The 16,927-nt window shown below is 54.6% G+C and overlaps 2 protein-coding genes across 3 annotated transcripts in view; both read right to left on the reverse strand.

Moving 5' to 3' along the window:
* Positions 1-1,426: 1,426 nt before the first annotated feature.
* Positions 1,427-4,662, reverse strand: PRLH (prolactin releasing hormone). The gene is made up of 2 exons (XM_044751542.2): positions 4,563-4,662; positions 1,427-4,034 (listed from the first exon to the last, which is right to left on the reverse strand). The coding sequence occupies exons 1-2, from the start codon at positions 4,660-4,662 to the stop codon at positions 3,877-3,879; spliced, it is 258 nt and encodes an 85-aa protein (XP_044607477.1). The 3' UTR covers positions 1,427-3,876.
* Positions 4,663-13,765: 9,103 nt separating this feature from the next.
* MLPH (melanophilin) overlaps positions 13,766-16,927 on the reverse strand; it is a 52,614-nt gene continuing 49,452 nt past the window's right edge. For both annotated transcript variants that reach the window (XM_014842784.3, XM_014842786.3), the window contains one exon: positions 13,766-15,377. In XM_014842784.3, the coding sequence (XP_014698270.1) occupies positions 15,351-15,377 (27 nt within the window). In that variant the 3' untranslated portion in view covers positions 13,766-15,350. The remainder of the gene's footprint in view (positions 15,378-16,927) is intronic.

Genomic DNA, 16,927 nt, shown 5'->3' on the forward strand with positions numbered 1-16,927 from the left:
GAAGTTGGACGGTTTTCCATATGATTATTCCCTCGTAGATGAAGTATGTGAGGTGTGAGTCCCTGGTGTGCCAGGCTGCATCCTCAGGGCTGCGGACCCCTCTGCACCAACCAGGAGAGATGGACCCACCTTGGAGGCGGCAGGAGGCCCAGGCTGCTCTGGCCACTAGATGGCGCTCCAGCCTCGTGTAAGGCAAACCCAGCGCTCCCAGGTCCTGCAAATGTTAGTTCTGCAAAAGGCAAGGCTTTCAGAGGTATTTCTGATGAGTGGGTGGATGCAATAGGAAGTGGGAAATAACGATGATGTTCGCAGGATGTCTGTATCTCTTTGCCTATTTCCCTCCTGTCTTGTCAAACTGGTATCACTGTGCTAGAATTTATTATTAAACCATATCCTCGGATGCATTCCAAGGCATCCTTTCACGGCCCCCCAGACTGGACGGGGTGCGATGTGGTCCCGCAGCCAGGGTTCCCTATTGCCCGGGATGTGATGGCCCCTTCCCCTCTTCTCCTCTCCCACAAAGCAGGTGGGGCTCAACCCTGCATTGGAATCACCTGGGAGCTTCTGCAAGCACCATCTCCGCGCCCACAGAGGGTCTGATTAAATCTGTCTGCAGTCCGGCTCGGGCCCTGGGAGTTTTGAGCCCCCCCTAGGTGAACCTAATATTCAGGCCAGGCGGAGAACCGCCGAGGGCAGAGGTTCTGTCTGTCCTTCTGTGGGATGCCCCGTGCATGGTACAGTGTCTTGTCCATGCCAGGTGCTCACCCAAACAAGAGGATACAATTTTTTTCCCCCCAGAGATCTAAAATGGCAGGCTTTTGTAGAAACAGGCCCCCACCATAACCGACAGATGTTTGTGGAAGGCTATCTCTGTGACAGAGCTTCACCCCCCTTATCTCAGCCCCTTCCGGGAACATGTGATGGGGGGGTGGGGGCAGGGGGCGTGGAGCACGCAGAGAGATGAGCGATGGGCTGGCAGGCACGTGGCAGATACTCTTCAGGATAAAGGGTTCCTGGACTGCGCTGGCCCCGGGTCCTGGGGGAGGCCAGTCTGGGAGCCCACAGTCCTGCCCGCTGCCTGGGAAGCTGCTCTGGCCCTTCTCAGCCTCAATGTGGACCTGAGTCCTCTCCTGAGCTGGTGTGTGTGTGTGTGTGTGTGCTTGTGTGTGTGCACATAGTGGAGGCAGGAGGCACGGAGCCATTGATAAGCAGCATCTCAGGGTAACCCTGCTGACCTGCCTGTGACTGAGAGCTTTCCCATTCTTCTGCTTCAGTTGAACGTGTTCCCTCCGGCTCCCCTGGAAGAGACCCCTTTGCCCAGAGGGGCTGACTCAAGACCCATTCTTCTTTTAAAATTTGTTCCCTTCTTGGGGCTTCCACTGGCCAAATTTAAAACAATTTGAGTATCCAAAATTATTTGTAAGATGTTAGACAAAAAGAAAATAAAAGAGGAAAGAAAAAGAAAGGAGAGAAATATCTCCTTTGGAAGAATCCGGCTAATAAAGGCAGAATTAGAGAATCAGCGTTGTGTGACAATGCAACAATGTAACATTCGCTCCTGTAACAATCTGCTCAGTAACCATCGCTCCCAGCAAGGCTGTTCAGTGGGGGCTTAGACCACTGGTTGAGAGCTCTTTCGGAATCAGGCTTTTGCCTCGGGGCTGGGGCATCTGCAGATGGCATGGTGAAAACCCCTCACAATGGAGAGATCCTCCTCAACCACGTGGTCAGATGCGGTGTCTGTCAGAGAGAGACCAGGGGACCCACTACCAGATATGATGTCCTAGGAGGGACACAGCGTTTGTGCACACAGTGAGCAACCGAATCCAGTGAAGGCCCCAGATCTATCCCTCAGGTTACAGGAAATACGAGGACAGAAGAACAGGTGATCGCACCATGGGGCAACAATGGACAAATCGCATGTGTGGATCATTCTAAAAGATAATGTGGCTGAGTGGTTAAGTTCGCGGCTTGCGGGCTCCACTTCGTGGGCCCAGGGATTTCACCAGTTTGGATCCTGGTTATGGACCCAGCACCGCTCATCAAGCCATGCTGGGGTGGCATCCCACATAGCACAACTAGAAGGAATTTCAACTAGAATATACAACTAAGTACTGGGGGGCTCTTGGGAGAAGAAGAAAAAAAAGAAGAAGATTGGCAACAGATGTTAGCTCAGGGCCAATCTTTAAAAAAAAAAAGACAACATGTCTGGGCTTTCATAAAAGTCAGTGTTGCCACAAAATAACAAAATCAGGGACCAAAGAGAAAGAATTAACTGCAGCTGTGAATTTAGATTGGCGCCTGGTTTAAAAAAAAAAAGGCACAACTGAGACTTTCTTGCTGTATTGAGGATTTTTGAATATGGACTAAAAACTAGATGATGTGATGGAATTATTACAGTTTTTAGGCATGATGATGATTTTGTGGGTATGTAGGAGACTGTCCTGATTTTGTTGGTGAGTATTTGGGTTGTTTCCAGCTTTTTGGCTATTGTGAATTGTGAGGCTATGAACATTCCTGTGCAAGTCTTTGTCTGAACTCCCGTTCTCGGTGCTGTGGGCTACACACCCAGGAGTGGGTGGACCATACAGTTGCTTGAAGTTTACCTTTTTGAAAAACTGCCAAACTCCTTTCCTGGCCTGTGGGCTCTTCCAGGCCTGGCCCGGCACCTGCCTGCCCTTGGAGCAGGCCTGGCCCCTCTCCTGTTCCCACAGGCTCATTCCACCCCGGGGAGGTGCTGACAGTGGCAGGGGCTCTCTCCTGGGAGGAGACTGGCCCTCTACCCTCCCCTGACCTCCTCGTGGCTGGGGAGGTGGGGGAGCCCTGTGTGCACCTCATCTGGGTGGTCTGGGTGGGCTCTGCCTACCCTCACTGGCCGGTGAGCTGCAGACGCTCCTTCCTTGAACTGGAGCAGGGACAGCCGGGGTCTGGGGTCCTTTGGGCCTGCTCTGGGTCCTGGCCACCAGGCCTCCTGAGTGTGGATAGACAGGAGGAGTCCTGCGCTCACAGTGGGCTTCTGAGACCCTGCAAGCAGGGTGCAGGCAGAGGCCTGAGCTTCGAATCTGGATATCACTGGTTAAACCTGTGCCACCCCGTGCTGGACTGAGAGAGGGCCTTGGGGAAGCGGGTTTACACCCCACGCTGGCCGGTGAGCAGGTGCCACGCCCACCCGAGCTCAGAAACTTTATGTCCCAGGGTGTTCAGATGAGGAAACTGAGGCTCAGAGAAGTAAGGGCTGGGCTCAGTCGCCCCGTTAGTGGTGGTGTGTCCCCTGACACCACAGCAGTTACACCTGAGGCAGGACACAGAGACATTCCCATGCAATTAGAATCAGGGGCGAGAGGGACGCGATGTGGGGTGGAAGCCATCCAGATTCAGGTCTTCTTGCTGTGGATGGGAGACAAACAACCCACTGTTCTTTTTCTCTCCTAGAACCAACAAGGGAGGGAAAAGGACTGGGGCTGAGAGAGGGGCTGGTCAGACTGAGGGGCGGTGCTGCCCTTCTCTGGGGGCTTCCTGCAGGACACAGGGTGATGCGCAGCATCCCTGGCCTCGTTCAGTGTGCAACCTGGGTGACCATTCAAGGCAGCTTGGGTGGAGGGCGCTACAGGCTGCAGGTGACCAGGGACGGTCCCAGTTCCCTTACTCAGTGCTACGTAAGTCACGGCAAGTCATGGATCCCGTGGGCTGCTGGGCTCTGAGTGTCCTTCTAAGCTAACATCCCACGAGGGCAAAGCACCTCCTGCTTTGTCACCACACAGACGCATCTAAACAAGACCAGCTGCTTTTATTAGGATGGAAGGGAAAGTAGCCCGTGGAGGAGAGGGTGGATGGAGCGGGGAAGGATGCTGGAGTTTTCTTCCATGAGCTGGGCTGTCACTCATCCTGGGAGGACTCAGCGCCTCCTTCCAAGAGGAGGCAGACCTGCCGGTGCCTGAGGCTCGGCTGCAGCCCCAGGGCTGCTCCCCTCCTGCCGAAGCGGCCCACTGGTCGGATTCTGCGGCCCATGTACCAGGCAGGATCGATGTCAGGGGCTGGAAAGGAAAGAGCAAGAACAGTGCATAGATATGCCCTCCCTGGCGTGTGCGCTGTGTGCTCCCGCAGGCTGCAGGGTCCAGCACACACGCTCAGCTCACGGCTTCCCTATCACCCAGGCCGTGCTGGGACCCACCTGCAAAGCAGGGGACATCCAGAGAGTTTGATGGGGCCATCTGTGGGTGATGGGCTGGCTTTGGGAAACAGGAATTCGAACTCACTCCAGGACCAACTCGCCCCACCCTCCCCACCCTGGTTCCCGTGGGGAAAGCCAGTTCGTTCTGCCAGGCCGCCCTGGTGGAGAGAAGTGAACCCTTCACCTGTGTGCTGGGCAGGGGCACTGGGGAGCAGGTGACAGGGCCACTCAGGGGAGAGGCCTGGTGAACAGGAGGCCAACCACCCAGAGCTGGGGCACTTAGCGAGACGGTGGCCCAGGTTTGGAGGAGGCCACGTTCCACCCATGGCACCTGGGGCTGGAGGGGCGGAGGAGGGAGAGGGAGGCTGATGTCCGGCGTCCGGACACTCACTGCGGATCTCCATGGAGTGCTGGTGGGCTCGGCTCGCAGCCCCCTGCAGGGCCAGGCCCAGCAGCAGCAGGCACAGGAGCCAGGCTCGCGTTGCCTTCATCCCCCTGGCTCCTTGCGGATGCCCCGCTGGAGGTGGGGTTCCGCACGGAGGGCGCGGCCTGGGGCAGAGGGGCAGGAGCAACGTGAAGCCCACGTGAGGGTGTGTACTCACAAAGCTGGGAGCCTCGGAGAATGCGAACACTGTGTGGGAGTGTATGTGCGTGTGTGACAGTGTGTGAGCGTACGAGATGTGTGGGTGCACTTGTGCACGTCAGTGTGTGTGCGTGTGGTTACGTGCTTGTGCATGTGCATTGTGTGTTTGTGTGCATGTGTGTGTGTGCATGCAGCCACACTCCAGTGTGCATTCCTGTGCTCTGTGTTCGGGTGGAAATGAGCAAGGAAGTCAATAGCTAGGTTTTTGCAGGATCCCCCGGCCTCCCTGGGACCCCGTGCTCTCCTCCATGCGGCGAGAATTAAATGAGGCGACCGTGTGCAGCTCAGCCTCTGATGGGCTCAGACGTCAGAAGGGACCTGGGAGGCGTATGAGCTATGGATGTAGAGAGGTGAGCTGTCTTGGAACGGCCTCGGGCTGCCTGGCTGTCTATGTTAGGGAACCAGGAGGTGTGGGAGGCCTCTATACTGCTGTGTGTGCTGCACACCCAGACAGGGAGGGCAGAGATGAGCAGGTTTGAGGGGAGCTGGCCCTGAGGAACCCAGGGTTGCTGCAGAGGCGAAGGGGGTGACTTGCCGGGGGGCTGGGGGTGCCGAAACCCCCATGGGCTGGGACCCTGGTGCAGGGTTCTTTCCCTCACTCTGCCCAGGGCCTCCTGATTTCCAGTTTCATCCTGCCCCCCTGCCCGCACTGGAGGACATCAGCTGACAGCCAGGCATTGTAGACGGGTCAGCATTCTCCATCCTTACCAAGAGCACTTGCTCTCCCTATGACCCCCAGATCTGATCTGCCGGGTCTTCAAGATAAACCTGGAACATGTGGGACCTGCTCTCACACAGCAGGACAACCCCACTACAGATGGTGTGGGGAGAGGGGGCTGTGGGCAACAGAGGCACCCAGGACATCCACCTTTCACCTGGCCAGAGTGAGGTGCTAATGTGCCCAAACAGCATCCATCTGGCAGAGCCGGCAACTCCTCCCGCAGGCGCCCCCACCTCATGGGGCTGGCTGCCCCCGCAGGTGCCCTGACCTGTGGCACTTCAGGAGCCCTCTCTGGGTTTCAGGGTTTCAGGTAGGACCACTCTGCCTACCTTGACTTTCCAGCCTGTCTCTGAGCCCCAGGGAAAGTGCTCTCCATCTGAGGAGTTTAAAATGCCTACCCCTCTCCTTTCTGGGGACCTGTTGGGGTGTCACACAGGGGTGAGGTGGGGGACCCCGACTTGGAGGAAATGGAGGTGCCACCACGAAAGCAGAGTAATGAAGAGATGCATCCAAACGGGCAGAGACCCCTCACTGGGCGGAGTTCGTCTTAGGAGAACGTTAGTGGCGCCTGGCTCCTGATCCCCAAGGACCTGCTGCCCCACGAGTTGGAGGTTTTTGCTGTCTGCCCGGTGGGATCCCTGGTCTGCATTCCCAGTGGAGTTGCAGAGTAGCCTTCGCCATGGACGTGCTTGAGCATCGGGGCCCTGGGCTGGCCGGGCACAAACCCTGGGGTGGCTGCCCCCACCTGTCCTGCCCAGAGCTGGCCCTGGCTGCTGGAGAGCAGGCACGACCTTAGGAGAAGCCCGCCGCATGCCCCACGCCCCACGCCGAGAGAGAGAGAAGATTTACAGAGAAGGAGGGCAGAGGAACAGACTCCCGCGCCCTGCAGCGCCTGCCTCGAGGGCTACTCACCGCGATTCCCCACGAGGGTGGCGAGCACGCTGTGCAGTGGCCGCAGCGGTGACCCAGGAGGGAGCCAGCTCACCTCCTTTTATAGATGGAGGAGCAAGCAGCCCGCCTCCCGGATGCCCCCTCATCCCTCACCTCGCCCGCCTCCCTCGCAGGAGACAATCGTTGTCTTTTTTCTTTTTTTAAAAAACTCTCATCAGTGGCGTAATTTTTCCCTTGCTGGGTTATATAATTTCATTTGGACCAAGTGGCTTTAAAACACATTAGCCTGCCTTCTTCACGCTGGCCTTTGGGAGGACTGCAAAGTCAGGCGCCACCGGTCCACGGAGCATGGAGCTGCCAGTGCCGAAAGGGGCCCCTGAGGCAGCTGCTCCCCACTCCTCCTGTGAATCGGGTTTCCAGTGGAAGGAAGTCACCCCAACCGTTCCATCTCTTCGTGATGCTTCTCAGACCCTGCTCCATCCTCCACCTGGCTTTCCATCGTTGCATCCTTTATGCAAACCACTTTCCACTTTTGTCCCGTTTCTACAACTTAAAAAATATTTTTTCTAGGCTTTGACAGTCTTCATAATTAATGTTCAAGATAAAAAAGTGTATTATTATAAAACAAATGCGTGTACTTTTACTATAAAATAAACAATAAACAAGTTTGTTTTATGATAAACGCCATTTATACAATACATTTGGACAGAGTTTAGTGCATACAGAAAAGAAGGAAAAAAAGCATGTGTAATGCCAAAAAAGCCAATCATTTTTCACATGTGACATATTTGCTTCTAGTGGGTTCCCCATGTATTTTCTGGGTAGAGTCATCATATTTACACACTTTGAATCTCTTTCTTCTCATTTAACCGTCGTGGCCTCAAGCTGTTAAAAAATTTGTTTATTTGTGCCATTTTAACCAATTGCACAATATTCTCCCATTTAACCCGGACCTAAGACTCTGAGTCATTCTGAATAATTAGGGGTTATATTCAAGTGCCTTTGAGCATAATCTTACAGAACCTGTCCTGGGAGAAGAGACTTTGTGGGTTGCTCCCCACCGATGGGAGCAGAGGGGCAACTCGCCGCTTCATGTGCCTCCGTCAGACTTCTAGAAGCTTCGAGCAGTACCTCCCCCTTCAGTGGATCGATCACACACGCTTCTCCCTTCTCCTGCAGCTGCCGGTTCCTGGTGATGAAGTTTCGTGGCAGAGGGCTCCCTGGTGGGAGGGGGGCGCTGATGAAGGGGGAGTGTAAGAGCATGGGGGATGGCGGCCGGGTGCCGGGCTCTCACCGGGCTGCAGGCGAGGGTCGCTGGGGAGCTTGCAACATTCCTAGTGCCTGGGGTCCCCTTGGGTGGGTGGATTCCATCAGGATTCCTGGGGGTAGCTCAGGGTCAGGGCTGGTCGAAAGCTCCCAGGTGGTCCTTACGAGCAGTGGTGACAGTGTTGGAGATCTGCTGTCACGAGGTGTGCTCCTGTGTTGGAGGCGGGTCCTCTGGGTGGTCCTCAGGGATGTGTGCCTAGTACCACGGCTGCCTGGGGCAACAGAAACCATGGGACTGCAGGAGCTGGAGGCAGCCTCCTGGGACTCACTGTTGGAGCATGCGTGTGCTCACTTGCGTGTGTGCACATGTGCGTGTGTGTGTGTGTGTGTGTAGGAGGGATAGCGAATCCCCCCCTTTCAGCAAAGTATCTTCAGCACAGCGTGGTGTTGGTGCCTTGCCACTTTGGGGGCTCAATGATGGGGGGATGTAGCAGTCGGGGTGGGAGGTGGCAAGGCATTGTGGAATCACTCATCCCCTCCACCCACCCAGTGTAGAAGCTGAGACCTCAGTGCTGCCAAGAGAAGGAAAATAATGCCCCCTCGCCCCTCCACCCCCAATAGCGTCTGGCAGCGTCCACTGGAGGATCGTGCTTAAAGATCACTTGGTTCCAGCCAGCCTGCTGAATGCCGAGAGCTGGGTATCAGACGCCAAGCTCATGCAAATTCTATTCCACCTCTGGGGATGGGTTATTGGGCCTCCAGTAACACCGGTTCTTCCACACGGCGCTGCTGGGAAGCGAAAGTCCCTGGAACTCACTGAATTATGGCTTGATATAAAATTGCGGTGGAACTGCGACACTCTAACCTGTGGTGGGCTTGAGGCCTCATGAGTCCTGGGAGAGACAAGGTGGGAAACTGTGCTCTCCCCAGCAACCCGAGGGGAGCTGGGCGTCCTCGGAGATCTGGGTGCTGGACCGTAATCTGTTGGACGCTAGAATATCTAAGCAGAGCCACCTGTGCTGCCCACTCAAAGCTCGATTCTAACCATGAAGGATCTTTGAGGGATCTGTGCATCCAGCTCCTCGTAAAGCTTTCTCTCTTTTCCCTGATGAAGACTGTTGGAGAATAAACCTTAGGAGAAATGTTTTAACTCCTGTCTCTGATATCCACCTGGAGGCATAATAAAACCATTGACTTATTTATTTTTTTCCGAGATTAGCCCTAAGGTAACATCTGTTGCCAATCCTTTTCGTTTTTTTCCTTATCACTTCTCTTGCTCTTTGGTTGGAACAGGTGTTCAGCTTGGTGTGTGCGAAAGTCGTTGGTCCCTGACCTGCCTGCATTCAGCGCCCAGTAAAGATGTCTCTGGAATGGCCATCTGCTGGAAAAAGGAACTCCAGGGGGCAGGCCTGGTTGCTTAGTGGTTAAGTTCTCATGCTGTGCTTCAGAGACCCCGGAGTACATGGGTTCAGATCCCCTTTGCGGACCTACGCACTGCCCATCAAGCCATGCTGTGCCAGCATCCCACATACAAAATAGAGAAAGATTGGCCCAGATGTTAGCTCTAGGACGGTCTTCTTCACACACACACAAAAGGAAAAGAATTCTTCAAATAATGGAATTTATAAATAATATTGGGAATGATAAGAAAAACTTCCCTCTGATGCCACGGGGAGCCAGAAACACAGCTGTCAGTGTGGGCTCCTGTGTCTCCTGAAGACGCAGGGGGACCTGTCTCCCAGTGACAATCCCAGTTGGGATTCGAACTTTAGTTTTGGGTGAGAGATTGGAGAGCAACTCAGGGCGTGTCCTACTCAGCAAGGGCAGGAAACGCCTGCGGGGTCAGCCCTGGGGACGCAGACTTGACTCTTGTCTCTGTTGCCTGTGTGATTCCAAAGGACGAGGCCCGCCCCCCACCCCCAACCCAGGGGAGTGCAGCCTCGGGGCTCTGTCTGGAGTGAGCCCCCAGCATCACCTGTGGAAAAGCCAGTGGTGAGTGGGTGGTTTGACAGCGCTTTGAAATTATAACTGCTACAGCCACAATGAGCCTCCCTCACTCTGCCTGGTGAACACGGTCCTCCTCATGCCTTCGGCTGTCCATGGGCCAGCGCCTCTCGGAGACGGTCACTCGTGCTCGAGACCCAGATGCTCTCTTACTCCTCTTCTGGGACACTCATATCCCAATCATGGATTGCGTGGCTGTTATTTGTCAGCACGTCTGCCATCTCTTGGAAGACAGGGAGAGAGCTAGGCCACCACCAGATGCTTGAGCCTTATCTGTGTCTGGAACACAGCAGGCGCTTGGGGATGCCCATCCACATGGGCCCTGGGCAGAGGCCCCTCTGGTGGCCAGAGCAGTCGGCGTGAGCAGGGGCCCAAGGGGTGCCCGGAACACGCCACCTAACCTTTCCCTTCCTCCCAGTCATTCTTGGTCCTTTGCATATAAATGTTTACATGTGTGAGCACATACATCATTCAAATTCTAATTTTGATATTATCTTAGTTGTTTTTCCATTTCTTGGTTCAATAGCATCCACGAACGTGGCAAAAACCGTTGTCTGGTCCACGCCTGCCTAAACCACTGTAGCTTATAACAGGAGCTGAAAAGACACGGACCCAGCTGCCCTGAGACACAGCCTGAGGGTCATCGTGAAGAATTCCTGAGGCCACGCCAAGGCTCGTGAGAAGCAAGCTGCAGTCAAGTAGCAATGTCCGCTCAGGAGAGGGCACGGGGAGTAGCATCGGCAGTTTACTGGACATACCTCATATGGCATAAAAAAATACTGTCTTTGGAATTCCTACAGCTCTGAATTTGAATTCTGGCTTCATGCATACTTGGATGGGCAAGTCATGTGACTTTTTGAAATTTCCATTTTTCATGCGTAAGACAAGCTGAGGACGCCTACCTCGCAGGGCTGTCGTGTGAATTAGTGATAAGGATGCCTTTACTGGCTTGGGGTCCAAATATGGTCACTTCTCTAGTTTTTCCAATGAAACTCTTCTGTGCCCACCAGTCTGGATCATTCGGGAGGCTTCCCACATCCCAGAAAAACCAAGAGCCCTGGGGCTCGCTCAGTCTAAAACAGTCACTCCTGCTTCCCAGGGTCAGGTGGGAGGGAAGTGCACGGCCGTGGCTGCGGCCACTGGATGTCCCTGCTGAAAACCGGCAGTCTCATGGCTGCATGTCCATTGCTGGGGTGGTGCTCTGGCTGCTGCGGACCCCACAGTGCAGCTGCCTCATGCTCAGGCTCCCAAATGACTGCTCAGTGAGGCCACACGCACAGCTGCTGTTCCTGAAGCCTTTCCACTGTGTCCGGGCAGGCTGGGCCCTGGGCGTCCAGTCACGGCCCCTCACTGCACTGGCACCAGTCTGCGCCTCCCCCATTGCCCTCCCTCAACTGGCAGCACTGGAGGTTCATCTGCACAGAGTGGGTCCTCCGGCCTTGAGTGGGGCAGTGAGCACCAAGTCTCCTGCTACTGGGCAAAGTCAGACAAGCAACCCGAGAGAGCTCTCCATGAAGGTGGGGGCCGGGAGGACAAGAGGCGGCATGACAGTGCCCCTGGGATGGGCCAGGAAGGGAGGCTCCCCTGGCACTCAGGAGGGAAGCGTGTGCCCGGGGCCAGGCTGCAGAGGGAATCCCGGGCTCTCTGCAGAGGCTGGAGGAGCAGGGCGTGCACCCGAGAGCAGGGGGTGCCCGTCATCCTTGCTCCATATTCTCTTTTAGAGTCTTGGATGGGGGGTTCCACTGATCGATTTCTGTTAACAAATGTAACAGATTTCCTAATTTAATTATAGTGAGTTGAATGTTGGCTCCCCAAATCCTACATCCATGTCCCAACTCCTGGAACCCGTGAATGGGACCTCATTTGGGAAAACGGTGTTTGCACATGTAACTAAGCTAAGGATCTGAAGAGGAGGAGATTCTCCTGGATAATCCAGACGGGTCCTAAGTCCAATGACGAGTGTCCTCATAAGAGAAAGGCAGAGGGACACTTGAGACAGACAAAGAGGCTAAGACGCAGAGAAGAGAAGGCCGTGAAGATGGGGCAGAGATGGGAGGGATGCAGCCAAGGAAGGCTGGGGACACCCGAAACCGGAAGAGGTGAAGGACAGATTCCCTCCTGGGGCTTCTGGAGGGAGTGCAGCCCTGCTGCCCGACACCTTGATTTTGGACTTCTGGCCTCCGACACTGTGAGACACCAAGTTTCTGTTGTTTTAAGTGGCCCACTTTGTAGTAATTTATTAGCGCAGCCAGGGCGGCCATTGGGGGCTTAGAGCTGCGCATGCCCTGTCCCAAGATATGACGAGTTCAGCTTTTGTCTAGATGGTGAGTTCATGATGTGCTGGCTCCTTTCACCAAACCAAACCCAGAGAAATCATGGAACAAAATCACGAATGATCCCAAAGTGCGAGGAGGCCTGTGGGGAGGCGGAGGGCTGCCCGGGATGGAATGCTTGGGGCCGTGGTGACGCTGGCCCGTGGGAGAGGCTGGCCGGGTGGCCTGGAGGAGACAAAGCAAAGGAACATTTTTAGTTCTTCTGTCACTCTGGCTGACCACTGCCTGGAGACAGTCCTCGCCAGCCCCTGCTGCACAAGTCAGGGGCAAAGGCCGGGACCAGGGGTCAGCAAACTTTTTCCATAAAGGACCAGATAGCAAATATTCAACTCAGTAAATATTGGACTCCATGATATCCAATACAGTAAGTATTCAATTCAACCACAGACAGCAAGGAAATACATGGGTGTGGCCAGATTTGCTGACGCTGGCTGGACTGCCAGGGAAGGCTACAGCAGGGGCTTTAGAGAAAACAGGTGGCTGAGCTGCTGTGGACATCTGGATGTCATCCTTCAGACAGAAAGGATCCCAGGCGTGGGGTGGGGGGGGGGCAGCCTCCTTTCGAGGTCCCCAGGGTCTTGAAGGTGGAAGCGAAGGGGCTTGGCATGGTGTTTGTGGTGACCCTCCTACTGACTATCCATGGACAGTCAGAGCAGCCACTGATCCCAGGGGACACAAGTTCAGAAGTCACAAGGATGACGTCAAGAGAAAAACAATGCACTGGATCACATATGACATAGGAAACAAAGGCACGGAACCAATGCAATAAGATACGGCTGCAAAATAAGCGTGAAGATACTGAAAGGGATGAGAGAAGGGAGGAAGCACGTGAAACGAGATCTGGACATATGGAAAATAACCAAGTGGACAGGACATCTTCGGCATAAAAACGCATTTCACATGAGGAACACACCAGCTGACGAAATGGGAGAGTAGAGGCGTGGAAATGGGGGAGGGGGCGTTCTGCACACATACATGGAGTGCAGAGGGGCCAGGGCTCCTGATAGGACCTAGGGGTGAAAGACAGGGGTAAAAAATGAGTCCAAGCTTTTGCCTGAACCCCTGGAAGGACGGGGCTGACGTTAGTGGGGTAACAGCGTTTGCGGGTTAGAGTCCAGTTGGACAGGGTGACTGTGGGAGGCTGGAGGAGGAGGCGCTGGTATGTGGTGTGGGACTCGGGGTGTCTGGGCTGTACTTCCAGCCCGTGGGTGCCTAAAGCCATAGGACTCGATGGGGACAGACAGGAGGTTCAACATCAAGGGGGCTGGGAGAGGCAGAGGAAATAGCGCAGGAGGCTGGGAAGGAGAATTCCTATCTTCAGCGTCCTGTCAAGTACCCACAAGGTTAGTACAGATCACTGAGCCTCGCACACTGCTGGGCCCCTCTATAGTGCTGGTGAGTGAATGACTGACTGACTGACTGACTGAATGAATGAATGAGTGTGTGCTCTGACTGTAATTGGCACTGAGAGACAGTTCAGAGACCCCTGAGAAGGTGCATTCTGCAAGAGGAGCCAGTACATTCAGAAGTTGGAAGTTCTCTGTGCCCCAGTGAGTAGCGGAGCTAAATGGCCACCGAGGTTCTGGGACCCCAGGACAAGTTGTCCTATTATATTAACATTCAGGGACAGGCTCAGGGCCAGCCAGGACTGTCTCTTCAACTCTTAGGAACTCTGTTGACTTTAATATACTTTGTGAATAAGGAGAGGGGGTGCATAAAAAAAGAAATTGATCCCCTTTCATTTCCAGGAATCGTTTAATGGTTTTTTAGCACTGAATGAGGAGCTGTGTATTTTAACCAGCTTCTGTGCTCAGAAGGAGTATCAGATCCGTCTTCTCCACAAAGCCCAGCTCAACCTGAAGCCTTGTCATTGGGATCAACTCCGAGGCGGGTTTCTGAGACGCTGCATCTGCTCCTGGAGCGGCCATGCGCCAGCCCGTTGACGACCTGAGCTTCGTGGGGACTGTGAGGTTTCGGGCTCAACGCCAGTGGAAAGCTGGGGGTGTAGGGTCTACACAACTGTGGGATGGGGCTCTGCCGACAGTCAGGTCAGAAGAAAGCGTCATTATCAGAGGCCCTTGGGCATCATTTCTCCATCATCTTCTTTTGGTCACCATTTCAAGTGAACACAAACACCAAGAGATTTGAGAGAGAAAAGTTAAAGCTGACCCCAAAGTCCCTTTGGAAAGTATCAGAGGACTGGCAAAGGAGCTTCTAGTTCCAGGGGAGGCGGCCCCATACTCAGCATGGGCTGAAACATAATTGGAGGATGAAATGAAGGAGTCCCTGTGAAGGACACAGCCATGCTCAGTGAGGGGGAGATGCCATTACTGCTCCTGTGTTCAAAGGCAGCTCTGGAGGGTCCCGGGGGGCTGCCCTTGAAACTGGATGAGTCACGCAGACACCCAGAAATAACTCTGAATCCTAGACTGTCCCAGGTGGAGGAGAAGTTGGAGCTCATCTACGGAACTGATGGCAAGTGGCTGGCAATTATTGGCAATAATTGGTCCTGGCCCTCTGTCCTACTGGATCCACCGTAGTGAGAGGTACTGCCAAGTGGATCCCAGTCTTCCACCTGCCCATCTCGAGCTCCATCAACTGCCTTTCCCATCAGGTCCTCTGCACCTGCATCTGGGCATTGATCCACTGCTCACTTGCCACCACGTGTGTGCTCTGCCCTTGACCACAGTGTAGTCTCTCCTGGTCTGTGAACCACAGGTGAACTCACAAACTGGTGTGTGTGTGGGGCGGGGGTTGGGGAGTCTATCCCTCCTTCATTTTTCATCTGGTCATGAGTTCAGCCACTTGTCTGGATGCCCAATTTCCTTCTCCAATCACACCCGCACAGAAACACACACAACTACCCACGCTCCGATATACACAGTCAAGATTATAGAGACAGCAGGTACCATACTGAGTCATCCCTTTTCTGTTCCATTCATGAAAGCAACAGAAGAAAGCCAGCAGGGAAAGGGGTAAAAGTCCACATTGAAAAAGTTCTTCTGCGTGTCCTTCAAAAAGTTTAAACAACACCCTCCTAAAGGAAGGACCTATCGGCTTGGATGTTTCTCACGGATCAGAGCAGGCTGGCAGGAGAGGCCTCGGAAGTCGCCAGTGAATGTGGGGAGCAGGTGAAGGTCTGAGGACCGCTGTCATTTCGCAGACAGGGCTCTGTTACGGATGTGGATTCTCCTCGCTTCTCCACTGGACAGTTTGCAGCGGAAAGCGCAGGGCAGGTGGAGGGGTGCCATGGTCGTGGCGCAGGGAAAGAAAGGCCGGGGCTGCTCTGTCACGCTGTCCTGTTTCGACGAACGTCTCCCTTTAGGGCTGGTGGGTCATCACAGGTTTCTGTGAAGCATAAACACACATGCACACATAAGTGTGCATAGGCGGGTATGCACACAGATACACAAATGGGCATGTACAAACACAGACGGGTGCTCACAACGACACACACATACACAGGAGGCCACCCACACACATGTGGACGTGTTGGTCAGAAGGCACTGGTCAACCCCCCGGGGGGGTTTACTCAACCTCTCTCTGCCTCTGTTTCCCCAGCTATGAATTTGGGTCAGTGACACTGGCCCCCGTCAGCAGAGTCTGGATGGAAAGTATTGGACAATTTAAAGCTCTGAAACACAAGGAGGAATATTATGACCTGACAGCATTTATTTCCTCAAGTCCCCATTGGCAATTTCTTATTAATCGTCATCATTGGTCTGCTGTTGGAGATGGCCACACTCTGGCCACCGTCCAGATGGCCTCTTTCCGGGCTAAGGAGGGCCGTGTGGGGCGTCTCTGTCCCCCACCATTTCCCCTTACACATAGGTCCCCTCGTTTGTGGTGGCCTCATGATGGCTGTGTGGAATCCACGTGCCCCAGCTCCCTCTCTGTCACATGCAGCCATGAATGGTCTTATCCCTGTTTGTGTGCGTCTCTATTGTGAGATACTTTGATGTCCTTTTTAAAAATGGGGTTTATGGAAAGAATAAAGTGAACGCTCAGTCTTCCTGTACAGCCAATCCTCTGCTCAGACTCTCGTAACTGGTACGAAGGTGGTGGTGGCCAGGAGGCCAAGCGCTGGCGGGATGTGGGTGTGGGGAGCTGTGGGGTCAGGGGTGTTGGGACCTTGATCGTGGCCACGGAGCACCAAGTCATCATGCCCATCCCCAGAACATGGGAATGACTTGTGGTCCTTAGAGGTCAGCCTTTTTGAGCTGCCACCGCGCTGTGTTTTGCAAGGTGGCACTGCGTGGGAAAATCTGTTGCTTTCCACAGGCGCCTGTGCTGCTGGAAACACGAGGGTCTGTGGTGTCAGATGCACTTCTGCGGGGACCGAGGCCGCCACCATGCCTGGGGCAGCCTGATGCTTCCTGGGGTTTGGCAGGAGCCCAAGAAGCTCATTCTGCAGAGACCCCTCTCCTGTGGAGGACGGGGGACAGCCTTGACCCTGGCATCCACAGATGTGGTTTGGCTGGATCACCGTTATAGTGCTGGGTGGGCTGGTGGGAGAGCATCCTCACCGTCTCACGGACTGTCACACCTCTGAGGGTCCTCACCGTCTCACGGGCTGTCCCTCCCCCGAGCATCCTCACTGTCTCATGGACTGTCCCTCCCATCAGTGTCCTCACCATCTCATGGGCTGTCCCCCCCCGAGCATCCTCACTGTCTCCTGGACTGTCCCCCCCCCGAGCATCCTCACTGTCTCCTGGACTGTCCCCCCCCCGAGCATCCTCACTGTCTCCTGGACTGTCCCCCCCCGAGCATCCTCGTGTCTCATAGGCTGTCTGTCCCCTGAGCCTCCTCACTGTGTCATGGACTGTCCCCTCCCCGAGATCCACCCCTGGCTGAGCAGACACCTGTCATTGGTACACTCTGGTACCCTGAAGAAATGT

Source organism: Equus asinus, chromosome 19 (assembly GCF_041296235.1).
Source record: "Equus asinus isolate D_3611 breed Donkey chromosome 19, EquAss-T2T_v2, whole genome shotgun sequence".
In the NCBI taxonomy this organism is placed as follows: domain Eukaryota; kingdom Metazoa; phylum Chordata; class Mammalia; order Perissodactyla; family Equidae; genus Equus; species Equus asinus.